The sequence below is a fragment of the Heterodontus francisci genome, chromosome 5 (assembly GCF_036365525.1).
Source record: "Heterodontus francisci isolate sHetFra1 chromosome 5, sHetFra1.hap1, whole genome shotgun sequence".
NCBI lineage: Eukaryota > Metazoa > Chordata > Chondrichthyes > Heterodontiformes > Heterodontidae > Heterodontus > Heterodontus francisci.
Window position 1 is genome coordinate 38,488,051 of NC_090375.1, and position 19,795 is coordinate 38,507,845.

General features: G+C 42.4%; 1 protein-coding gene across 2 annotated transcripts in view; it reads right to left on the bottom strand.

The window, feature by feature from the left end:
• The window catches only part of tsnare1 (T-SNARE Domain Containing 1), a 943,563-nt gene that overhangs the window by 827,625 nt on the left and 96,143 nt on the right, over positions 1-19,795 (bottom strand). Inside the window, exon 1 of one of the 2 annotated variants that reach the window (XM_068031352.1) lies at positions 2,093-2,126. The exons of the other annotated variant lie outside the window; for it this stretch is intronic. Within the exon in view, the coding sequence (XP_067887453.1) occupies positions 2,093-2,099 (7 nt within the window). The 5' untranslated portion in view covers positions 2,100-2,126. Of the gene's footprint in view, positions 1-2,092; positions 2,127-19,795 lie in introns of those variants that run through there. 2 annotated transcript variants of the gene reach the window in all.

A 19,795-nucleotide genomic window follows, 5' to 3' on the forward strand; every position in this document is an offset into this window, starting at 1 on the left:
AGGTATTGACAAGGATTCGCCCAATTCATTTCAGAATCAGGAATTGATTATAGAATTTCATGACTGTATAACATCAGGCTCATATATAACTTCATTGGCTAACTAGTTATGAGCAAATGCAGCAGTCTTAGAGCTACATGGTAATTACACTGAGTTTTTATTTGGCAATATATCATTAACATTTGTCTGCTTTATTTTTTCAAAGAAATAAGTGGATACAAATAGCATCTTTAGCTCTTGCAAGATTCTCAAAGATATTCAGGAGGAAAAAGCTCAAAGTGTGCGGTTTATAATGAATCGCTTGAACTGAAGAAATTGGCTCAAGACGATGTGTTTTACATTTGTTCAGGCTGTGGGAGATACTTGCCAGGCAGAATTTATTGCCTATCCTTAGTCATCCTTAGAATCACAGAATGATACAACACAAAAGGAGTCCATTTGGCCCATCATGCATGTTCCAAAGAGAGTTGGTAAGCATTCTGCTAACTCCTTGTGATTACACTGATTGTGTAGGCAATCTCAGGATATCGGTCTAGTGACAATGAAGTAACAGTGATCTACCTCCAAGTCAGGAAGACAAGGTAGTCAAAGCAGGGAATAGGATACTTGCCTTTATTAGAGCAGACATAGACTATAAAAGCTGGGAGGTTATGCTGAAACTGTATAAAACACTAGTTAGGCCATAGCTGGAGTCCTGTGTCCAGTACTGGTCACTGCACTACAAGAAAGATGTACTTGCACTAGAGAGTATAAGAGGAGTTTTATGAGGATGTTGCCTGGACTGGAGAATTTTATTTATGAGGAAAGGTTGGATAGGTTAGGGTTGTTTTCTTTGGAACAGAGGAGGCTAAGAGGAGATCTAATTCAAGTATATAAAATTATGAAAAATCGATATAGCAGATAGGAAGACCCTATTCCCCTTGATTGAGGAGTCCATAACCAGGGGGCATAGATTTAGGTAAGGGGTAGGAGATTTAGAAGGGATTCAAGGGGAATTTTCTTTCACGCAGAGGGTGGTGGGTATCTGGAACTCACTGCCTGAAAGGGTGGTAGAGGAAAAATGCATACAACATTTTAAAAGTACTTGATGTGCAAATCATAACCTACAACACTATAAACCAAGAGCTGCAAAATAGGATTAGGCCGAATGGCTACTTGTCACCTGGCATGGTCACGATGAGCCGAATGGCCTTCTTCCATGCTGTAAAGTTCTATGGTTCTATGATTCATAATTGTGTGAGACTTTCCAGTCATGAATGGTGGCGGACAATTAAACAACTAACTGGAGGAAGTGGCTCCACAAATATCCCCATCCTCAATGATAGGGGAGCCCAGCATATCAGTGCAAAAGATAAGGCTGAAGCATTTGCAACAATCTTCAGCCAGTAGTGCCGAGTTGATGATGCATCTCTGCCTCCTCCTGACGTCCCCAGCATCTTCAGCCAATTCAATTCACTCCGCGGGATATTAAGTAATGACTGATGGCACTGGATACTGCAAAGGCACCACCTTCTCAAGAGCAATTAGGGATGGGCAATAAATGCTAGCCTAGCCAGCGACACCCACATCCCAGGAATGAATAAAAAAAAATGTGTTCACACAACATTATACTCATCCTTTTCAGTGGCAGAGGACTCCCAAGGGAGAGATTTGCTGCAGTGCATCCTGTAGATCATACATACTGAAGCTGCAGCTCTTGGGTAGTGAATAGGATCACACAGTCAGAGCAGTTGGACATGGAACAATCACATGCCAAAACAGAGCTCACCAGGTTTTCCACCTATTTAAACTGAATGGGTGGAAAATTGAGCACACTGTTATGGGAGTGTGATCTTGCCCACTCAATTTACCTCTTCCCACTCCACCCAGGTAATACTGCACACCCAAGCACAAGAAAATCTGGCCCAGAGCATTCAGATTAACAGTCATGGTCTTCTGACATTTTGGCAAATGTTTTTACTCAGATTAATTTTGAATTCATCATCACTGCTTTCATTCCCCATTTCCAATCTCAAGTTTGTTAGATATCTAAGCAAATTCATAGCCAACTCAAGGATCAAGGATCAAGGATCAAACACTTAGCTTAGCTTACTGATCATGTGCCTTCACATGAGCTTCGCTGCCTTCAAAAGGTAGGAGGGTACCACTACACTAGACTGTGTCTTGGGTTCTGCCTGCAAACAAATTTATTAAATAAATAAGTGAGCAGTAGTATTGACACACCATAGATTTTGCAATAGTTGGTCAACTATATCAAGTTTTGTGGAAAATAATATCAAATAGTTCATGACTGTTGTGAACTGCCCACTCTTACATGACAGTTCTTTTCCATTTTTCATAATGCAGAAGGTATGGTCATGAAAACATGCTATGCCAGCTGGAAACCTGAATTAAATTTTAAAAGGAACAAGGGAACAGATAAAACGTGACTGCTGGCAGCTAAGATGGCCGCTGCAATTTGCATCACTATACCCTACATTCCAATGCACGAGGTGTATACGAGTTGTCTGCCCAGTCCCCTCCAGAACAATGACCTGGGGAATTTTGAGAGTGAACTACCTAGCCAGCTCCCATTAAGACAATCACCTGGGATATTAAACTGGTGGAGACGAACTACTCAAACTTAATCACTTGAACAATGGGTCCCTCGTTACAAGAAGGGAATTCCTAGACATGAACTGATTAAGTTACAAGAGGGAATATACATTGAGCCATCATGTTGAATCACTGGATGATGGTCATGTGACAGGCCTGTGTGTTTTAAGCTGGTGTTTTCTCTATAGCAACTGAGGCAAACAGCTACAGTCCCTGCTCTCTCTCTCTCTCTCTAGTCTACCTTACAAGCTTCGAACCCTGCCTGCCGGCCGCAACCACCTAGACATATCACTGCTGTAAATGGAGAACCCACGAAGAAAATCCTCTGCATCGCTGTCTCCAGGGAAACCAAGAATCAGCTAGCCACATCTGCAATCCGAAAGCCTCAGGACCACAAAGTTCATCCAGATGCCAGCCGAATCATCAAACTCCACAGACTGTATACCCCTTTTTATTGCTCCAGATTCTAATCCGACCAATCTATACTTCCCTACCATAACCTATTTGTGTGCATGTACATATGTCAGTGCACCTCAAGTGTGTAAAAGTTGGCGGGTAGTTTTATTCTTTTACTTAGATCGGTTTAAGTACAATAAAGCTAACCTCTTTCTTTGTTAAACTCAAGAAAACCTGTCCGGTTTGTTCTTGTATGATCGTAGCACATAAGTAGTTAAACGCTCACTGAATTGGCAAGTATAGCCACTTTAAAAAAGAAATAAACCTGTTGTGGCCAACCAAGAGGGGAGCCTTTTGACCACTCCTCACTTGATCATATCAGTATCTTGACCCAACTATTACGCCAAAGGCTTGACACCCTCTGATATGAATCAGTTTGTGCTGAGTTAGCTGACTGCAGTCAGGGTGGCGATAGGATTGATACTGATCTCAGTGTTTCTAAACCAGACACACCAGGTCACGATCCAGTATACGGTGCTGAAAAGTGCATGTGTGGGCATGGAATGAGGTCAGAATCAGGATCAGCTTTGATAATCAATATCTAAGCTTACAGATGGCCAATTGGACAAAGCAGTACCATAAAATGAGGCAGCATAAGTGCTTCAACGATTGTCCCCATGGAGTTTAAACTGTTTGGAAAGAAGCTCAGAAACAGACGATTCTTTGGAAAGTTATAATTTATGTAAAAATTAACAAAAAGCACTGGATCTCTTCGCCCACCCCCATTCCAGAAACACTCAGCTAGTGAACCAGAGTACAATTTTACAAGGCAACTCAAGGGAAAACAAAATCGGCTCATCATATCCAATCAAGGAGACTCAAGATCTGCATCTCGTGTTTTCTAAGCAGGATCCTACAACAGAGACACAGTAAAAGCAAATTGTTTTCTTTTTGCTGCTCTATGAAGATGCACGTATTGCAATAAAAGCATGTGCTGTTCTTAGTGTAATCTGTACTGAAAATGGCACTCTATTGTAGTTGTATGTGCTCATAATTCCCTGTCAAAAGCCTTTGAGCAATTGCTTCATAAAACGAACGCATCTCTGCATCATTCAATAGGTTATCCTGTGAACGAATAGGTCACTTAAGTGACCATAAATGTTCTTTCACTCCAGTATAATATAGCTCTTGTCCACTGAGATTATGTCATTTCCTCCATATAGCACATGAATTATTTTATCACTGAAGTGTAGTTATGTCTCATTTTTGGAGTGTTACAAACAGGTACTTAATCTTTTATTTCCCTCTGAACAAATTTCCCTGTTTTGCCAACCACCTGTCCATAAATAGATTAGTGAATGAATTTCTTTTCCCTCCTTTAAACCCTAATAAGAAATGACCGCATGAACAACACGGTTGTGAGAGATAAATCAAAGAATTTGGGTTTATTTACACACTTTTAAACTCTGGAAGGGGAATTTAACTTCGTCACACACATTCAGGGAAAGGTTAAAGGCATAAAAAGGCAAGGAGATTTACTAAATAGAACTACAAACTAACATGAATTTCAGTTAAAACTATTGTCCATTTAAATTATCAAAAAAAAATCCAAAAATTGGACATCACAGACTAGAAATGCTGAATAGGGGAGGAGCTGTTGGAAATATCTCTTCTCTTACAAATTTCTTCATCTTTGCACTCTCAGATATAAATGGAGGAAGTTTACTTTTGCTGAAGTCACCTTTTTCTTAGATGTAGAGGAAGCTAGCAGAAAGCAGTTTTCTTACTATTTTTGCAGACTGTGTCTTTAATCTTCGCTGTCTGCAGTTTGGGTCTTTAATTTTCTGTCTTCTTGCAGACTGTGTCTTGGAGATATGCATTTTCAGGCAACTGGGCTAATCTCAACAAAGGCAGCTCTGGGTTGAAAAACAGCTTGTACTCTCAAATTGTTACAGTTTCAAGTCCAGGCAGGTTCAATAGGGTCCTAAAAGGAGACCTTTTAGTTTTTTTTTAATTATTCCATTGGGGGATGTGGGCGTCGCTGGCTAAGCCAGCATTTATTGTCCATCCCTAATTGCCCTTGAGAAGGTGGTGGTGAGCTGCCTTCTTGAACCACTGCAGTTCATGTGGGGTAGGTACACCCACAGTGCTGTTAGGAAGTAAGTTCCGATATATTTCCAAGTCAGGATGGTGTGTGGCTTGGAGGGGAACTTGCAGGTGGTGGTGTTCCCATGCATCTTCTGCCCTTGTCCTTCAAGGTGGTAGAGGTTGCGGTATTGAAAGGTGCTGCCTAAGATGTCTTGGTGTGTTGCTGCAGTGCATCTTGTAGATGATACACACTGCTGCCACTGTGCGTCAGTGCTGGAGTGAATAAATGTTTGTAGATGGGGTGCCAGTCAAGTGGGCTGCTTTGTCCTGGATGGTGTCAAGCTTCTTGAGTGTTGTTGGAGCTGCACCCATCCAGGTAAGTGGAGAGTATTCCATCACACTCCTGACTTGTGCCTTGTAGATGGTGGACAGGCATTGGGGAGTCAGGAGACGAGTTACTTGCCTCAGGATTCCTAGCCTCTGACCTGCTTTGTAGCCATGGCATCTATATGGCTACTCCAGTTCAGTTTCTGGTCAATGGTAGCCCCTAGGATGTTGATAGTGGGAGATTCAGCAATGGTAATGCCATTCAACATCAAGGGGAGATGGTTAGATTTTCTCTTGTTGGAGATGGTCATTGCCTGGCACTTGCGTGGCCACTTATCAACCCAAGCCTGGATGTTGTCCAGGTCTTGCTGCATTTCTACACTGACTGCTTCAGTAACCGAAGAGTCGCGAATGATGCTGAACATCCCCACTTCTGACCTATGATTGAAGGAAGGTCATTGATGAAGCAGCTGAAGATGGTTGGGCCTAGGACACTACCCTGAGGAACTCCTGCAATGATGTCCTTGAGCTGAGATGATTGACCTCCAACAACCACAAACATCTTCCTTTGCGCTAGGTATAACTCCAACCAGCGGAGAGTTCCCCCCCCCCCCCGATTCCCATTGAGGTCAGGAGCTCAAAGGCCCTGGCAGAACCCAAACTGAGCATCAGTAAGCCTGGTTATTGCTGAGAAAGTGGCACAACGACATCTTCCATCACTTTAATGATAATCAAGAGTAGACTGATGGGGCGCTAATTGGCTGGGTTGGATTTGCCCTGCTTTTTGTGTACAGGACATACTTGGGCAATTTTTCACATTGCTGGGTAGATGCTGGTGTTGTAGCTATAGTGGAACAGCTTGGGTAGGGATGCGGCTAGTTCTGGAGCACAGGTCTTCAGTACTATTGCCGGAATGCTGTCCCATGATCTCTCTCTCCTCCATTTTAAAAAGTGGAAGCAGCTAAAACTTAACATGCTGTACAAAATGGTGGTTGACAAATGTACAAAACACAATTACAAGGGGGTTCTCATCTATTCGTGACAGTGGACTCAAGTACTTTGCAAAGTTAGGGAGGAAGGAACATTCTTAAAACACTTTTACATGGAAGATTAGATGATGCAGTCAGCCACGTATCATTCCAACATGTGCTGGCATTTTGCATGATGATATTTAACAGTGCTAGATTAAATTTATTCTAAGCGCAGAGCGGAAATGTACATGCAGCGTTCGAATAGAGGGAAGGAAAAAATGTTGAACCCAAGTCCAAGAAAACAAATGTACAAACAGAAAACCACGAGCAAACGATACACTTATTTACCTACATGTTCATTAAAGTTACGCTTTTGACATCACAATTTCAATAAGCAGTATGGGAATAGGAGAAGAGCAAAACTGATATGACTGGGCGAAAATACTTCCCAACACAACAACTGGTAATTATATTGCATCTTTAACATAAACAGACCTGTAAATTGCCTTGGGGTATATTTGCCATCACAAAAAAAGTGACACCTACAGTGGCCATGAAAAGTCTGACTCCATTTGTAAGGTCAAAGCACCTTGAGGGGTCCAAAGTTGTTCTTTGAATGAAAATTTAGAGAATACATTTCCTTTTCTTCATAATTAAATGAGCTGACAAAAATTCAGAAACGTGCAGCTTTGAAGCCTGATTTTTCTAAACACGCTGGAGTTGGTGGGGCATTAATCATGACGAAAAATAAGCACTCTGCTATTTTTTCGAAAGAGCTTTTATTTCAAAGCACCTTTATTGAAAATGTTTGTTGTTGAGATGTGAGCGATGCCGTTTCCCTGACTTGGTGATAACTTTTACAACTGAATAGCTTGCTAGGTCACTTCAAAAGGCTATTGAGAGCCAACCACAGTATGGATCAGGTCAGGAAAACCCTTCCCTAAAGGATAGGGTGAACCAGTTGGGTTTTTACAACATTTCACCAACTTGCATGATCAGTTTTTCTGGTGCAACTGCACAAGTTACCAGATTCATTGCAAGTCCGAGGGAAAGGTTCACTGGCAGAGGTTGTACGTGAAGCTTCTCCACTGGAATTGCAATGATGTGCAACTCCCCAAAAAATTCAGGCAAGGGAGGCCCATCTAACTCCACCTCCATAGAAACTTCAGTTTTGGAGTTCAAGTGTACATTGATGAACCTAATCATCTAAAATTCCTGCAGTTTCTTTTTTGAAGCATCTCCCACATTTCTGCTATAAAGACAGAGGTCTGACTCTTGTGATGATGCTCCAATCATAAACCCATAAAGAAATTAGGTTCTGCTCCAAACTGGAACTTCATGCATCTGTTGAATCTAGAAACAAGACTGACGTCTTCCTCACTACCAGCTCAGGATGGCAACATATTCCACTGCTGCATATATAATGGGTAGATGCTGAAAGGCTGCTTCCCCCTGGCTGGAGAGTGCACAATTAGGGGTGATAGACTCAGGATAATGGGTTGGACATTTTAGGACTTTGAAGACGAGAAACCTCTTCGCTCAGAGTTGTGAATCTTTGAAATTCTCTACCCCAGAGGACTGTGGATTCTCAGTCGATGAGTATATATTCAAGATTGAGATCGAGATAAATAGATTTTTGGGCACTAAGGGAATAAAGAGATATGGGAATTGGATGGGAGAGAGAAGTGGATGGAACAGTTCAGACATGATCTTACTTAAATGACAGAACAGGCTTGATGGGCCATATGGGCTACTCCTGCTTCTGTTTCTAAGGCCATTTACCTTGGAGCAACTACTATAAATGAAGAAAGCATTAGTCTGCCAACTGAACAGCAATACATCTAATGGTCCTTCTCAGTCAGCCCACTGCAATAAACATCAATTGAATCATACAGGACAGAACAAGGTGATTCAGGTCATTATGCATGTGCCAGGTCTTTGAAAGGGCTATCTAATTACCCCCACTCCCCTGTTCTTTCCCTATAGCCCTGCAATTTTCTCCCTATCAAGTATTTAGCCAATTTCCTTTTGAAAATTACTACTAAATTTTATTTATTATTGAGGTTCACTAATCTGCTTGGGGAGGGTTTAAACTAAATTGGGAGGGGGATGGACATCAGCATATAGAAGTAGAAAAGAGGAATAAGGTGCATAAAAGATTCAGAGTGTTGGATAGTACGAGAGAAGGAAGTAGTACCATAGCAGAAGACTAAGAAGGATTATGAAGAATGCAAAGACAGGTTTACAATGAATGTAAGTAAATACAGAAAGTGTGGTGAATCAGAATGATGGGTTACAAGCACAAATATATTCTTGTGAGAATATGTAGTGGCAATAACAGAAACATGGTTTACAAATCGTGAGAACTGGATGCTTAATATTCAAGGATAAAACGTATTCAGAAAAGATAGGGAAGGAAAAAAGGGAGGTGTGATGGCAGTACTGATTAAGAAAGTCATTGTAGTGTTGGAAAGAAGCCTTTGAAGGGGCAAGTACAGAATCCATTTGATTGAAGTTGAGAAGCAAGAAAGGTATGATCATGCTACTGGGGATATTCTATAAGCTTTCAAATAGATAGTAATATAATTTTTATAAGTTGGGGAGACAGTGATGTAGTGGTAATGCCACTGGACTACTAATCTAGAGGCCCAGGCTCATGACCTGGGGATATTGGTTCAAATCCCCCACCACAGAAGCTGGTGGAATTTAAAATTAACTAATTGGTAAATTCAATTAGTTAATAAAAATTCTGGAATTGAAAATTGGTCTCAGTAATAGTACCATGAAACGACTGATTGTTGTAAAAAACCATCCCTTTAGGGAAGGAAATCTGCTGTCCTTACCCGGTCTGGCCAAAATGCGACTCCAGACCCAGAGCAATGTGGTTGACTCTTAACTGCCCTCTGAAATGACTCAGCAAGTCTCTCAGTTGTCTCGGGCTATTAGGGATGGGCAACAAACGCTGGCCTCATCAGTGACGACCACATCCCATGAAAGAATTTGAAAAAGTTAAATAAAAATAAGATTTATTTGAATCTGCAGGGAGATCACAGATGAGTGGTGATATTGGTGACTTTAACTGCCCAAAGATTATTAAGGAAATCTCAACAATGCACTTAGAAAATCACAGTATGATCAGACAAAGTTAACATGGGTTTAACAAAGGGGAAATAGTGTTGAACAAATTTACTGGAGTTTTTTTGAGGATGTAACGAGGAGAGTAGATAAAGGAGAATCAGTAGATGCAGTATACTTGGATTTCCAAAAGGCATTTGGTATGGTGCCACATAAAAGGTTAATAGGCAAGATAAGGGCTCATGGAGTTGGGGGTAATATATTAGCATTGATAGAGGATTGGTTAACCAACAGGAAGCAAAGAGTCGTCATAAATGGGGCATTTTCAATTTGGCAGACTGTGATTTGTGGATGGTCACAAGAATCAGTGCTGGGTTCTCAGCTATTTACAAATCAATTTATCAACGACATATCAGCCCAGAACTTTAAATGCAATGTTAGCTTAAAGACACAGAACTCACAAAAGCTAGTACCTCAAACGCCTTCATTGGCAGAACTGTTGACGCTCATTTAACCCTGCCGAGTCTCTGACCCCGGTGTGGCCAGTGTGCATATCTTAAAATGGCACAGGCAACATAAAATTGCAGTCTATTGCCTTTTTAATTACCTCAATTGGCCTTAATTGGATGGCAAGCAGAGTTCCCATCTCGCCTGCCATCTGACAAGCGTAAAACAGCGTTCTGGTGTCATGATATCGGGGACCCAATCCAATGTCATCACCCGCCTCAGAGAACATCCAATTTCACAGGTTGCAAGTGAGCAACAAGGTGGCAGATGGAGTATAATGTGGGAAAGTGTGAGGTTATTCACTTTGATTGCAAGAATAGAAGAGCTGAATATTTTTTTAAAAGGTGTGAAAATTGCAAATGTTCATGGTCAGAGGGACTTGGGCGTACTTGTACAAGGAACACAAAGTTAGCATGCAGGTACAGCAAGCAATTAGGAAGGTAAATGGCATGTTGGCCTTTATTGCAAGGGGATTGAAGTACAAGAATAAATGAAGTCTCGTTACAGGGCTTTTGCGAGACCACATCGAGAATAGTGTGCGCAGTTTTGGTCTCCATATTTAAGGACAGATATCCTTGTATTGAAGGCAGTATAGCAAATGTTCACATGATTGGTCCCTGCGATGAGAGGGTGATCCTATGAAGAAAGACAGAGTAAATGGAGCCTATATTCTCTGGAGTTTAGAAGAATGAGAGGTGTTCGTATTGAAACATACAAGATTCTGAAGGGACTTGACAGGGTAGGTGCTGAGGTTGTTTCCCTTGGCTATGGACTCTAACAGAGGGGGCGCACAGTCTCAAGATAAGGGGACAATCATTTAGGACCGAGATGAGGAGAAATTTCTTCACTGAAAGCGTTCGAATCCTTGGAATTCTCTTTCCCAGAGGGTAGTGGGTGCTCCATTGTTGAATATATTTAAGGCTGGGATAGACAGAATTTTGGTTTCTCGGGGAATCAAGAGATATAGCGAGCAGGCAGGAAAGTAGAGTTGAGGCAGAAGATCAGTCATGACAATATAGACTGGAAGAGCAGGCTCAACAGGTTGCATGGGCTATTCCTGCTCCTATTTCTTATATTCTTATGTTCATAAAGGATAATGGAAAAGGAAAAGGAAAGGAGAGGGAGGAATTTCTGTGATGTGTTCAGAAGAACTTCCTTGACCAGTATGTTCTTTGTCCAACTAGGAAGGCGGCATTGCTGGATCTGGTGCTGGGAAATGAGGTGGACCAAGTGTCTATGGAGGAGTTAAATTAAGGAGAAACAGCACATATTTGTAAAAGTTAGACTGTGGTTTAGAATTAGAATTAGAACATTACAGCGCAGTACAGGCCCTTCGGCCCTCGATGTTGCGCCGACCTGTGAAACCATCTGACCTACACTATTCCATTTTCATCCATATGTCTATCCAATGACCACTTAAATGCCCTTAAAGTTGGAGAGTCTACTACTGTTGCAGGCAGGGCGTTCCACGCCCTTACTACTCTCTGAGTAAAGAAACTACCTCTCACATCTGTCCTATATCTATCACCCCTCAACTTGAAGCTATGTCCCCTCGTGTTTGCCATCACCATCCGAGGAAAAAGACGCTCACTATCCACCCTATCTAACCCTCTGATTATCTTATATGTCTCTATTAAGTCACCTCTCCTCCTCCTTCTCTCTAACGAAAACAACCTCAAGTCCCTCAGCCTTTCCTCGTAAGACCTTCCCTCCATACCAGGCAACATCCTAGTAAATCTGCTCTGCACCCTTTCCATAGCTTCCACATCCTTCCTATAATGCGGTGACCAGAACTGCACGCAATACTCCAGGTGCGGTCTCACCAGAGTTTTGTCCAGCTGCAGCATGACCTCGTGGCTCCGAAACTCGATCCCCCGACTAATAAAAGCTAACACACCATATGCCTTCTTAACAGCCCTATTAACCTGGGTAGCAACCTTCAGGGATTTATGCACCTGGACACCAAGATCTCTCTGTTCATCTACACTACCAAGAATCTTCCCATTAGCCCAGTACTCTGCATTCCTGTTACTCCTTCCAAAGTGAATCACCTCACACTTTTCCGCATTAAACTCCATTTGCCATCTCTCAGCCCAGCTCTGCAGCCTATCTATGTCCCTCTGTACCCTACAACATCCTTCGGCACTATCCACAACTCCACCGACCTTAGTGTCATCTGCAAATTTACTAACCCACCCTTCTACACCCTCTTCCAGGTCATTTATAAAAATGACAAACAGCAGTGGCCCCAAAACAGATCCTTGCAGTACACCACTAGTAACTAAACTCCAGGATGAACATTTGCCATCAACCACCACCCTCTGTCTTCTTTCAGCGAGCCAATTTCTGATCCAAAGCTCTAAATCACCTTCAACCCCATACTTCCGTATTTTCTGTAATAGCCTACTGTGGGGAACCTTATCAAACGCCTTACTGAAATCCATATACACCACATCCACTGCTTTACCCTCATCCACCCGTTTGGTCACCTTCTCGAAAAACTCAATAAGGTTTGTGAGGCACGACCTACCCGTCACAAAACCGTGCTGACTATCTCTAATGAACTTATTCTTTTCAAGATGATTATAAATCCTGTCTCTTATAACCTTTTCCAACATTTTACCCACAACCGAAGTAAGGCTCACAGGTCTATAATTACCAGGGCTGTCTCTACTCCCCTTCTTGAACAAGGGGACAACATTTGCTATCCTCCAGTCTTCCGGCACTATTCCTGTCGACAATGACGACATAAAGATCAAGGACAAAGGCTCTGCAATCTCCTCCCTAGCTTCCCAGAGAATCCTAGGATAAATCCCATCTGGCCCAGGGGACTTATCTATTTTCACACTTTCCAAAATTGATAACACCTCCTCCTTGTGAACCTCAATCCCATCTAGCCTAGAAGCCTAAATCTCAGTATTCTCAACAACATTTTCTTTCTCTACTGTAAATACTGACGCAAAATATTCATTTAACACTTCCCCTATCTCCTCTGATTCCACACACAACTTCCCACTACTATCCTTGATTAGAGTTAGATTAGGGGCCAGTCATTCTTTTATTCCTGATATACCTATAGAAAGCCTTAGGGTTTTCCCTGATCCGATCCACCAATACTTCTCGTGTCCTCTCCTTGCTCTTCTTAGCTCTCCCTTTAGATCCTTCCTGGCTAGCTTGTAGCTCTCAAGCGCCCTAACTGAGCCTTCACGTCTCATCCTAACATAAGCCTTCCTCTTCCTCTTGACAAGCGCTTCAACTTCTTTAGTAAACCACGGCTCCCTCGCTCGACAAGTTCCTCCCTGCCTGACAGGTATATACTTAAAAAGGACACGCAGTAGCTGCTCCTTGAATAAGCTCCACATTTCGATTGTTCCCATCCCCTGCAGTTTCCTTCCCCATCCTACGCATCCTAAATCTTGCCTAATCGCATCATAATTTCCTTTCCCCCAGCTATAATTCTTGCCCAGCGGTATATACCTGTCCCTGCCCATCGCTAAGGTAAACCTAACCGAATTGTGATCACTATCACCAAAGTGCTCACCCACATCTAAATCTAACACCTGGCCGGGTTCATTTCCCAGTACCAAATCCAATGTGGCTTCGCCCCTGGTTGGCCTGTCTACATACTGTGTCAGAAAACCCTCCTGCACACACTGGACAAAAACTGACCCATCTAAAGTACTCGAACTATCGTATTTCCAGTCGATATTTGGAAAGTTAAAGTCCCCCATAACAACTACCCTGTTATTCTCGCCCCTGTCGAGAATCATCTTCGCTATCCTTTCCTCTACATCTCTGGAACTATTCGGAGGTCTATAAAAGACTCCCAACAGGGTAACCTCACCTCTCCTGTTTCTAACCTCGGCCCATACTACCTCAGTAGACGAGTCCTCAAACGTCCTTTCTGTCGCTGTAATACTCTCCTTGATTAACAATGCCACGCCCCCCCCCTCTTTTACCATCTTCTCTGTTCTTACTGAAACATCTAAATCCCGGAATCTGCAACATCCATTCCTGCCCCTGCTCTACCCATGTCTCCGAAATGGCCACTGCATCGAGATCCCAGGTACCAACCCATGCTGCAAGCTCACCCACCTTATTCCGGATGCTCCTGGCGTTGAAGTAGACACACTTTAAACCAGGTTCTTGCTTGCCAGTGACCTCTTGCATCCTTGTAACCATATCCCTGACCTCACTACTCTCAACATCCTGTACACTAATTTAATTGAATTTTTGGATAAAGTAACAGAGGGAATGCAATAGATGTCTGCATGGATTTTTTTTTTTTTTTTTAAAGTGCTTGACAAAGCACCACATAAAAGGCTGCGTAATGAAATTAAGGCTCATGGAATAAATCGGAGGGTCAGAATTAGCTTGGATAAAAAAGGTTGAAGGATAGAAAGCACTGAGTTGTGGCAATTTTTTTTTCAGACTGGAAGATGCTAGACAGTGGTGTTCCAAGGATCAGCGCTGGGATATCTATCTAAATGTAATGACTTGGATATTGGAATACAGAGTGGAATTTCAAAATTTGCCTATGATACCAAACTTGGATGTTGGCAGTGAGGATGATACCAATTGACTGCAACAGGACATGGACTAGCAGAATGGGCAGACAAGTGGCAGATACAATTTAATAGACAAATTTTGAGGTGGTGTATTTTGGTAGAAGGGCTGGGGAGAGGCAATATAGACTTAATGGCAAAGTTCGAAAGAGTGTGCAAAGTCAGAGGGACCTGGGGATTCACATGCATAAATTTTTGAAGCTGGCAGGACATACTCAGAGTACTTGGTAAAGCATATGGGATCTTGGGCTTCATAAATAGAGGCATAGAGTGCAAAAGCAGGGAAGTTATGTTGAAACAGAGCTTTATTACTCACTTGGATGCTTAAAGATAAATCTTAATGCCTTATTCTAAAATATACCCTTAAAGCGAGCTCGCCACTGGTATCAGACCCACCGGCCGTCCATGTCTCCGTTATAAAGACGTCTGCAAACGCGACATGAAATCGTGTGACATTGATCACAAGTCGTGGGAGTCAGTTGCCAGCATTCGCCAGAGCTGGCGGGCAGCCATAAAGACAGGGCTAAATTGTGGCGAGTCGAAGAGACTTAGTAGTTGGCAGGAAAAAAGACAGAGGCGCAAGGGGAGAGCCAACTGTGCAACAGCCCCAACAAACAAATTTCTCTGCAGCACCTGTGGAAGAGCCTGTCACTCCAGAATTGGCCTTTATAGCCACTCCAGGCGCTGCTTCACAAACCACTGACCACCTCCAGGCGCGTATCCATTGTCTCTCGAGATAAGGAGGCCTAAAAGAAAGAACCCTTAAAACATTTTTCACCAGTGATCTGGTTGCCAATTGGTGAAATAAAGTATCCAAGCCAAGCCAAAGTGATTAAGTTGTAAATGTATGTTATTGATCCAATCACAATGTGGTGTGAAATAGTTTGTTTTCTGTGGATGCAAAAATACTTCAAAAGCAAAACTCAAAACTCTTACAACAATGAACAGCTACCCTTGAGTAGAGTATCTGCTAAATGTCAGTGTTAGAATTTTTTTAATCTGATGGACAGTATTTAACAGCAATTTTAGCTTAAGGCATTATTGCAAAATCAAGACTAATTCCATAATGCAAGTGTAATTCATCAATGCTCAAAAGTCACAAGAAAAAAAACTTGCCTTCAGGCAAAATAATGCTAGACATTATGCCAGAGTATTTAATGATCACTTGCAAGAGCAGCAGTGCATTGGGAATTCCAGTAAACTTCAAGGGGGCGGGGGGGGGTGGGGAGGGGGGTGAAATTCATTGCCAGCACTCGTCAGAAACATCACCAATCCCACTCCTTCAAGTGCCACTCCAGGATTTAAGCACAACAATCTCGGCTAAGCCTTCAGCTAAGACAACAGTTCCGGACAGAGAAACTGCTGCACTGTCGAAGATGCCATATTTCAGATGGGTCTGTCTGCCCTCTCAGGTGGATGTAAAAGAGCCCATGGGACTATTGCAAAGAGGAGCAGGGAAGTTATCCCTGGTGTCCTGGACAATATCTATCCCTCAATCAAACATCACAAAAACAGATTATCTGCTCATTATCACAAGGCCATTTGTGGGAGCTTGCTGTGTGTAAATTGCCTGCCACATTTCCCACATTACAACAGTGACTACACATCAAATAATACTTCATTGGCTGTAAAGTGCTTTGGGACATCCAGTGGTTGTGAAAGGCACCATATAAATGCCAGTCTTTTTCCTAATTTGGCTGACACCATGTTTGGAAGGACCTACAGGGTGCTTGTCTGATACAGTCAATAGGCCCTTTCAGTGTACAAAATCCAGACCCCATGACACTCAGGAGGATCCAAATTGCATCTGTGGGACACAAGTATCATGCAGGCTCTACCGAATGCAATGGAATCCGTGGTTGCAAAGTTTGTTTTTGAGACCCTAACTGAAAGGGAATTTAGAATTGAAATAGAAACTAGATCTGAAACAGAAATGGAAACCAAAATTGAAACAGAAGCTGGAAAAACCACCTTCAGGTTTCCGAAGAAACTGACACTGGTTAGAACCCGATAAAAGGAGACAGAGTCCTCCCCAGATCAGGCAGACCAGGAATTCTGGCAAGCAGAAGAAAATTAAACCCGAATCCAGGAGCTGTTTCTGTTACTTAAAAAGTAGTCGACTAACCCGACCCAGCCATACAGTGCACAGGTTGTCACTGGAGGACTTAGATAAAAGGAAGATTGGTAAATCCATGCCATCAAGACTGTTGTGAGCAAGAGCAGAGGTGGTTCTGGAGAGCAATTCACTTAGTGCCATTCCCCCACCTGCTCCCCACAACCCTGCACATTCTTCATTTCAATACAACAGTAATTCCTTTCTGAATGCTTCAATTGAACCTGCCTCCACCACACTCCCAGGCAGTGCATTCCAGAGCTTAACCACTTGCTGCGTGAAAAAGATTTTCCTCGTCGCTTTTGCTTCTTTTAACAAATACTTTAAATTTGTGCACACTCATTATCCATCCATTCATGAGTGGGAACAGTTTCCCTCTGTCTACTCTGTCCAGACCCCTCATGATTTTGAATACCCCTATCAAATCTCCTCTCAGCCGTCTCTTCTCCAAGAGAAAAGGTTCCCAACTTCTCCAATCCATCTTAATAACTAAAATTCCTCATCCCTGGAATCATTCTCGTGAATATTGTCTGCACCCTCTCTAATACCTTCATATCCTTCCTAAAGTGTGCTGCCCAGAACTGGACGCAATACTCCAGCTGAGGCCGAACTTGTGTTTTATAGAAGTTCAACATAACCTCTCTGCTCTTGTACTCTATGCCCCTAATAATAAAGCCCAGGATACTGTATGCTTTATTAACCGCTCTCTCAACCTGTCCTAGCACCTTCAATGACTTATGCACATATACACCCAGGGCCCTCTGCTCCTACACCCTCTTTTGAACTGCACCCTTTATTTTATATTGTGCTTCCTACCAAAATGCATCACTTCACATTTCTCCACATTGAACTTCATCTGCCACCTATGCGCTCATTCCACCAACTTGAATATGTTCTTTTGCAGTTTTACACAAACTTCCTCACATTTCGCAATGTTTCCAAGTTTTTTATCACTTGCAAACTTTGAAATTGTGCTCTGTACACCAAGGTCTAGGTTATTAATATATATCATCAGGGAAAGAAAGGGTCCCAACACTGACCCTTGGGGAACTCCACTACAAACCTTCCTGCAGCCCAAGAAACATCCAATAAGCACTGCTGTTTCCTGGCACTCAGCCAATTCCATATCCATGTTGCTACTGTCCCTTTTACAGCTTATGCAATAACTTTGCTCACATGTCTATTTTATGGCACTGTATCAAATGCCTTTTGGAAGTCCAGGTACACCACATCAACTTCACTACCCTCATCAACCCTCTGTTACCTCTTCAAAAAAACTCCAGCAAGTTAAACATGATTTTCCCTCAAGAAACCCATGTTGGCTTTCTTCAATTAACCCATATTTGTCCATGCGATGATTAATTCTGTCCCAAATTAATCTTTCCAGAACTTTACCCACCACCAAAGTTGAACTGACATGCCTGTAGTTGCTGAGCTTATCTGTACACCCTTTTTTAAACAAGGGTGTAACATTTGCAATTCTCCAGTCCTCTGGCACCACTCCCGAGTCTAAAGAAGACTGAAACATTACAGCCAATGCCTCTGCAATTTCCACTATCGCTTCTCTCAGGATCCTTGGGTGCATCTCACCCAATCCTGGTGCCTTATCCTCTTTAAGTACAGACAGACTATCCAATACCTCCTCCTGCTCAAGTTTAAACACTTATAGTGTCTGAATTACCTCCTCTTTCACCATTGCCTGGGTTGCATCCTCTTCCTTAGGAAAGATCAATGCAAAGTATTCATTTAATACCTCAGCTATGCGCTCTGCAAATCCCCTTGTTGGTCCTTAAATCAGCCCCACTCCTCCTTTTACCACCCTTTTACTATTTATATATTTACAGAAAACTTTGGAATTCCCTTTTCTAATAGCTACCAGTCTCTGTTCATACTCTCTCTTTGCTTCTCTCGTTTGCTTTTTCACTACCCCTCTGAACCTTCTATATTCAGCCTGCTTCTCAATAATATTCTCTGCCTGGCAAATTTTTTCTTCTTTATCTTAATCTTTATCTCTTTTGTTATTCAGGGAGCTCTGGATTTCTTTACCCTACCTATCCCCTTCAAGGGAACATACCTCAACTGTGCCTGAACTATCTTTTCTTTGAAGGTAGCCCATTATACAGCTAGTGTTTTTCCTGCCAACCTTTGACTCCAATTTATTTGTCCCAGATTCGTTCTTACCCATTGAAGTTGGCGTTCCCCCAGTTAATTATTCTTACTCTGGATTGTTCTTTGTCCTTTTCCATAGTCAGCCTAAAACTTGAGATACAATGATCACTTTCGCCTAAATGTTCTCCTATTGACACTTGATCCACTTGGCCCACTTCATTCCTAAGAACCAGGTCTAGCAGTGCCTCCTTTCTCATTGGACTAGAAACACACTACTGTAGAACATTTTCCTGAAAACATTCTAGGAACTCTTGCCCCTCACGGTCCTTTGCACTACGACTATCCCAGTCTATGTTTGGATAAAAAGTGCGCCTTATGGTGAAAACCACACCCATAGAGCTCGGAGTGAGAGCGAACTACTGTTGGAAGAACAGTGGCTAAATTGTTGAAGAAAGGAGTTGAAAATCTCCCAGAGGAACTTCAGAGTTGTGAAGAACCGAGAGACTAATTTGGTGCCATATACACAGGGTGCGCTGCCCAGTGAAACAGAGAGACCCATCTCGATTCTATCGGATAGTTAACGTGTAATTTGTTTTATATATATTGGCCATGATCTGTCTACTGCTTTATGTTTAATACTCAAAGCAAATACAACATAAAGTAAAATTTATAAAAGTGAAATTTCGACCATTTGGTTTGGTTTTCCAAATTGGGGTTAATCAGTGGATTCAATTCTTGTGGTTTGTTGAGGGTCTCCACAAGGATCATAATGCTAGTTCCAGCTGGTAGTCCAGCTGAAAGGAAATCAAAAAAGTTTATGTTGAGATATTTTGTAGGGCCAAGGGTACCAGAAGTGCTCCTCTGGGATCCTTATAAATAATGTTGGTCACTGCTGCACCCGATTCCACCCATAAGCCTCTGCCCCCACTTTTCATCAACTGCCTATCAAACCTACCTTGATGCTGGCCTCCAAGTTGCCCAATATTACACCAACCTGAAGTCTGCAAGCTGCAGCAGGGCACCCACATGGCGCGTGCCAGCTGAAAGGC